General features: G+C 47.5%; 1 protein-coding gene across 2 annotated transcripts in view; it reads right to left on the bottom strand.

The window, feature by feature from the left end:
* Positions 1–1,312, bottom strand: part of RBM22 (RNA binding motif protein 22) — a 27,309-nt gene extending 25,997 nt beyond the window's left edge. Inside the window, exon 1 of one of the 2 annotated variants that reach the window (XM_088471779.1) lies at positions 1,103–1,312. In XM_088471779.1, coding sequence (XP_088327905.1) covers positions 1,103–1,156 — 54 coding nt within the window. In that variant the 5' untranslated portion in view covers positions 1,157–1,312. The other variant, XM_088471780.1, reaches the window with a different exon arrangement.
* Positions 1,313–6,733: the final 5,421 nt, after the last annotated feature.

Genomic DNA, 6,733 nt, shown 5'->3' with positions numbered 1-6,733 from the left:
GTCAGAGGTGCGAGCAAAAATCTGACAATGGCGCCGGCAGCGATGCTGTTTTCCAGCTTAGCGTGGTGCTAGCAGCCTCACAGCCGGCACTTTAGTCGGAAAATGCTGATTACCGTGACCAAACACCCAGTTTAAGGCGAGGTAACGGATAATCTCTGACTTAAGTTGTTCTAGTCGAACTTGACAGCGCGCTGAACTGATTAGCTCACGTAACTCCTTCCTCTGGATATTCAGCATCGTGCTGAATTGAATCGCTCCCCCATGTATCTTATGGTGTGTACACACGTAGCGATTTAAAAGGACGATTTGAACGATATCGTTACCTTTCAAATCGTTCTTTTAAATGGTCCCTACCAACTTAGCTTCGACTAGCGATGCGCGGCCACGTATGGACGATAGCGATATCGTCCGTGCACGCAGGTCAACTTGCTCGCTATAGTCGACGGTAAGTTGGTGGTGTGCTGGATGATTGATATTGGTCATCCAGCATACCAAGGAGGGTGCATAACGATCTGCCAACGATATCGTATACTGGCAGATCACTACGTGTGTACGCACCATTACTTTGAATACATAGGATTAAAAAAAACAGGAGGAGATCTTTATGTAAGATTCTTCATTTCTTGTTCAGTTACAGATTCTTTAAAACCATAAGGCGAGTGCTCAGTCATATATACACAGACACACAGTGTAAGGTGCCAGACAGATCATCCAGCAGTGATGGGTGCAGCGTATTTACAAAAACATTCTTCAGAAAAACCACGGCAATGTAGGTGCAAGGGACTAAACACAAATGTAAACCACTCGGGCATGCGCCGTCATACAAAAGGCACTCATACATGTGCAGTCATACAAAGGCACTCATACATGTGCAGTCATACAAAAGGAACTCATACATGTGCACTCATACAAAGGCACGCTCACAAGTACATGTACAGCCATACATCGGCACTTTTATATAAGCACATAGCGCCCGGAGACCGGCTGTGGCCTACACAGTTGCACATCACATACCGGGCTTTGGTTTGGTCATAGGGGATCGTGGGAGGCTGGAGACCCCGCAGGCGGATACACAGACAGCTACATCTCCTAGGTTACTTACCGCGTCCTCCCAGTTCTGCCGATTATACGTATTAGATCCCAGCGAAGTCGCCATTTTACGGTAGCCCGGTAGCCTAACTCCCAGTGGCAGGGCGGGGGCCTAGTTCCTGTACTGAGTGACCATATGCCCGCTACTACGCATGTGTCTCCAGTGGAACTCTAGTGGCTGCGCACTACACTGCGGGGTGGCTAGTCTGCAAGGTCTAGACGCTCTTAGTAGCGCTTCCTAGCGGTGCCTAGCCGGCATTACGACTACGTACATGTTGACTGAGTGTAATGGTCTCTGCAGGGTTGTTGAGGTCGTTATGTGTTGTTTGTTAGTAAATTATTTATGCTTTATTTTATTTTTTTACTCCCTTGAAGTGAGATCACAATAATACATTGTCATTGGTGCGGATGTAGTCTTGGCTACATTGTACAAAAAAAACACAAATGTAAAATTGCCCATATAAATAAGCATTTTGTGCAGAATGCTGTGTCAGATTCACAAGGCCAAAGCTAAGTACACACTGCACGATGGTGTACAGTGGGCACAGTCGACAGGACATCACAATGTAACGATACATCGCGCGTCTGTACACAGTGCACAATGCGGTGTACATTTGCGCGATATATAGCTCCATGCTGTATTTAGCAGCATGGCGTCATTCATCGCATTGTCCTGTCTGCTGTGCAGCACAGCAGATGGAATTAAGGCCATAAACGACTCGTGGGCACACACTATGTGATCCACACAACATATCTTTACTATCCGCTTTAAATATATCATTCAATGTTTTTGCATAGTGTGTACACAGCATTAGTCTAATACATCTTTTACATTAGAATGCCGGGTCGCACCCGGGATTATGTTCACGTGCCTATCGGCATCACGTGTGGAGCCGGTGCTTAGAGATGATCGCCTATTCGGAGAACGAGACCCAGGCCGCATTGACCCGGGTTACCTGTTCACACTGCTTCACAAGCAGGGTTGAACACGCAATCAACCCTTCACGTCACACGACCTGGCTTATTTCAACCCTGCCCTTTCGCACTGCGCAATAACCCCGCGCTCATGTGCAATAACCCGGGTTATTGCTGCTAGTGGAAAATGGGTATAAGGGATGTGGCTTGACAGGGTTGTTAGTAAGTACAGTACCTTAATGAAATATATACGTAAGACAATATATCTGGACAGTGTTTTTATTAAATATTAAGGTCACAATACCATTCAAAATACAATTAAATATATACACAAATAAAAAATACTAATTAAGTACAAATAAATATAAACATTAATTAGTTTCCCATTTGAAACCAAATGGGAAATTTCTTTCGTGCCACGAACCAAATGCAAATATCAATTGATATCCCTTTTACGGGTTATTGCTGGGTCTACCCGGGTCATGGCTCAGTGGAAAAAAGTATCTGAAAAATAACCCGGGTCAAGTGACCTGGAAATCCAGTGAAGAAGAGTGTTCCACTGCACCCACGTGCAGTGTGAACGGCGCAGATCTGGGAATAACCCGGATCGGTGCTGTAGTGGAAAAGGTGTGTTTCCAGGGTCTGACCCATTTTGGAACGGTGTTCAAAATCTCGGGTCAGACCCTGGACTTAGGTGGAAAATAAGCTGATTGGTGATTGTTGAGCAGTCACCTCCCACTTTTTATGACCTCACAAGTTTAACAGGGCAGACCTGGTTTCAATGTGAAAGGGCTGACCTGGGAATAACCCAGATCTAAGGTGCAGTGTAAATGGGGTCTGACCTGGGTTGGAACCATGTCCGAAAACCCAGGTCGGACCCGGGTTTTTGGTGGAAAAGGGGTATAAATGAATGCTAACAGGTTAAAGCAGCCAGACTAATAATGTATATAGTATTAGTGGGATGGATAAGTATGCACTCAGCGAAAGAGAAGCAGCTGCCGATCGTTACCAACATCATCAGGGTATATTTTGCTCTAGGGGTTGTGCAACCATAAGAATACACCTCTTAAAATGCATATATGGGTCGTTGCTGTAGTTGAGTAGTCATGGGCGAAGAGAGGAAGGGGAGCGGGTACTAATTACCTGGACCATGGCTTGCTTGAGGGGCCCAGCGGGGGCCCGGGTTCAACACCACTTCCCCCTTTCTACCTATCAGCAGCCCAGCACATGCTGCTGTGTGCTGGGCTGCTGATGCGGCTGCGCATGCCCAATTGGTTTAAAAAAAAAAACACAAAAAAACACATAAAAACACATGAAAGGCACACAGTGCCTAAAAAAAGCCGTCCGGCTACCGCCAGGTTCTTCCCGGGCCGGCCAAAACCGGCAAATGTGAAACTGGCCTTAGGCAGCTGCCTAGGGTGCCGGCCACTAGAGAGTGCTGCTGAGGCCATCTACCACAAGAGGGAAGGATGATTCTGAAAGAGACCTCCTGTTCCTGTATCTATATGAAGCTGGCAACAGCTACAGGTCATAACAGAGGCAGTCTCTATTTTCCCCTGCTCTCTGGGTTAGCAACACATGTGTTGTGCTGTGCTGTCACTGTTACACAGCCTGACCAGCAGCTCCCGTCCCCTACTCTTTTCTCCGCTCTCCTCACTCCCAACCAGTCACAGTAGCTCAGCTCCTATTTGAGACAGATGATGAGTTGGCTAAGTGCTGCGGATGTCCATCACTGGGGTGTCCATTGATGGTTCCATTGGTGATTACCATCAATGGCACAAAAACCATCTATGGTGAACCATCAATGGTTTTCACCTCTCAAAGGCCACTGCTGCTGGGGCTGCGGACCAATCAGAAATGGGGGTGGGGCTTAACAGACGCCGGGACAGGACTAAGCTCTGTCCCATCAAAAAAACAGCCATCGGGTCCCACTCGGCCATCGGTGGCAGAGAATCATTGGCATTCTGTTATCAATGGCAAAACCATCCATCATCAGTAGTTAGAATCAATGATTATTAACTATCAATGGCCATCCCTATTAAATGCTCTTAAACATAAACTGTGCATGACATGAAGGGCAGGCAGGGATCTGCACAGTGAAAGGAATGGAACACATGTAGATATCTGCATCTATACCACAGGTTCTCAAAGCAGGTCCTTAGGTCCCCAAACAGTGCACGTTTCCTCACAGGATCACAAGTGAAATAATGCAGATATTTTTAAATGTGTCAGTGAGTAATGAATACACCTGTGCACCTGCTGGTTAACCTGGAAAACGTGACCTGTGTGGAGACATGAGGACCGTGTTTGAGATCAATGATCTATACTATCTGTATCTCTTCTGCTGAAACTACTAATGTGCGTCTTCTTCCTGCAGCTGTAAAAGTATCAGCCACCAGAGTGGGGGAGTGAAAACTCCCCCTTTTGGTGATCCCTGAAAGACCCATAGCGTGTTAGCTTAGTGCTGATGCACTGCGCAGAATCATATCATTGAGTTTACGGCACCCAGTGCCAGCCACACCCCCTCAGCGCATGATGTCACGCCATGGGGGGGCGGTCTGCCAGCAACCGAAACAAAAGCACTGCCTGGAGCATCCTCAGGATGCTTTGGATGCCGTCAACCGACACTTCAGCCATCACTGCACCTGCGATTCTGACTGCGGCACCCTGCTAGCCGGATACAGGGACCATGGATAAGCAGCTGTGCACCAATCGCCCATATCTAGTTATGGCCCTGGTGCTGAATCTTGCCCCCTGGTCAGCCCCAATACGCATGCACTAGGTCTTGCAAACATCAACAGATCTTGTGCGCAGACGGAATGTCACAGCACATATGGCAAAATGGTTAGATGTTTGCAGATACCATACGGAAAAGTGATTTTCTCTACATGATCTGCTTTCACATATTACTATGTTTGATGTGTCAAAAAGCGCTAGTTATAGCTAGTGATGTGCGGGCCTGGATTTCTGAAATCCGAACACACCCAAATTTAGGAGTTCCGATTCACTTTTGTGACCCAGTTCGGATCTGTTGCCGGTGCGGAACTTGGATTTAAAAACCGAACTTGGGTTTTGTATTCGGACATTTTAGCTGTTTTCATGGATTTTTTATCCAAATCCAAAATCAAAACACTTGAGGGTGGTTTTGCAAAACCAAACACGAAGATGAATCCAGATCCAAAACCAAAACACAGGGGTTAGCACATATCTTTAGTAGTTATAGCGCATCTGTCACTTATCACCTCTTCTTACACCCCCCCGGAGGGGCCTATTTATCAAAGTGTATTTGAGGTATAATCCCCGAAAACACCCGGGGGTTTACCTCAAATATTAAGTATCCCGCAGATGTATTAAGGCAGGGCTTGACAAATCCCAGGGGCCAGATCGCCATGGCTACCAGATTTTGCTGCTTGGCTACCAGATTTTGCAGTGAGGAAGCAGATCCTCAGCTCCAGCGAAGATTCGTGCCTATAGTATTGCGGCATTCATTTCATGCACAGGAGTGCATGTGCTGAGTGTCATCTGCAGTGACTGCTGTGCCTGTGTCTGTCCTGGCCTGTGCTGACTCCTCCTGTCCATCCCATCCTGCGCTGACTCCTCCTCTCCATCCTGGCCTGCTCTGATCTTTGCTGTCTGTCTCGGTCTATGCTGATCCTCCTGTACATCCCGGCTGTCTACTGTCTCCTATCTCTGGCTGTATAGAGATCTCCAGTAATAGGGTCTATGCATGGCCAGGGATTGCGGAGCAGCTTCAGAGTGATAGTGGTGTGACCATGAGGGGAAGGGGGGTTCTGTTGTACTTTCTGGCACCATTGTTTTATATGAAATGTGGTCCGTTATTGGTGGGGGTGGAGCAGGGGAGCTGTGCAGAGCAGTGAGGGGGCCTCCATGTTACTATATCCATTCAACTGTGGCCATTTTGTGGACTAGTATAGTGTGTATAACAGTTGCATAACACACAGAGCTGTGCTCCTCACTCACTCCTGTAACTTTTTGGAGGGGACAGTGATCTGGCTCCTACACTTTCATCTTGGCTCCTAGATTTTAGAAAGATTAGTCAAGTCCTGTATTAAGGAGGGACCGCAGCAGGTATCTCCGATGTGATCCCTCCATTATCACTGGTAGCCGTCTCCCCCATAGGTTTCTATGGGAGATGTGATGCTGACAAATTTACCAATATCCAGAATGCGATGCATTCCAGATATTGGCCCCCGCAGCCAGCTAGCCGCTGTATATCGTGCATAATTAGCCTGGCGGAGGGATCCATCTGAATCCTCCCCGACTATTGCGGATGTGCATGTGCGGTCAGCGGGACTGCGTATGCGCAGCACCCCCTGCACTGGCTGGCAGCTCTCCAGAGACATCGCAGGGACAGGCTCCTTTCGGAGCCCGTGTCCCTGCCTGTCCCGGATGATACATCTGGCCGATAGGATCGCTTCTTGCAATGCGATCATGGGCGTTACTGGCATGCCCTGATCGCGTTGCAAAATCGATCATTGATAAATGGACGCTAGAGCCTGTTACCTAATCATCAACTTTAATAAACTGCTCTGATATGCCTACCTGCTTCCCCTGTTTTCTTATTTCCATATAATTTGGCTGAGAGCCCCCTAGCACATGCCATATTACAACATATACCAAGTTACCAATGTGACATTGTAAGTCTTCCTGCACAATATACTGTATGTAGCTGCCTGGTTGCGGGGATAGGAGCCCTCACTTCAATCAC

Source organism: Taudactylus pleione, unplaced genomic scaffold (assembly GCF_031769625.1).
Source record: "Taudactylus pleione unplaced genomic scaffold, aTauple2 ptg000116l, whole genome shotgun sequence".
NCBI lineage: Eukaryota > Metazoa > Chordata > Amphibia > Anura > Myobatrachidae > Taudactylus > Taudactylus pleione.
The sequence above is the reverse complement of the archived record's forward strand: the minus strand, read 5'-3'. Positions and strand labels throughout refer to the sequence as shown.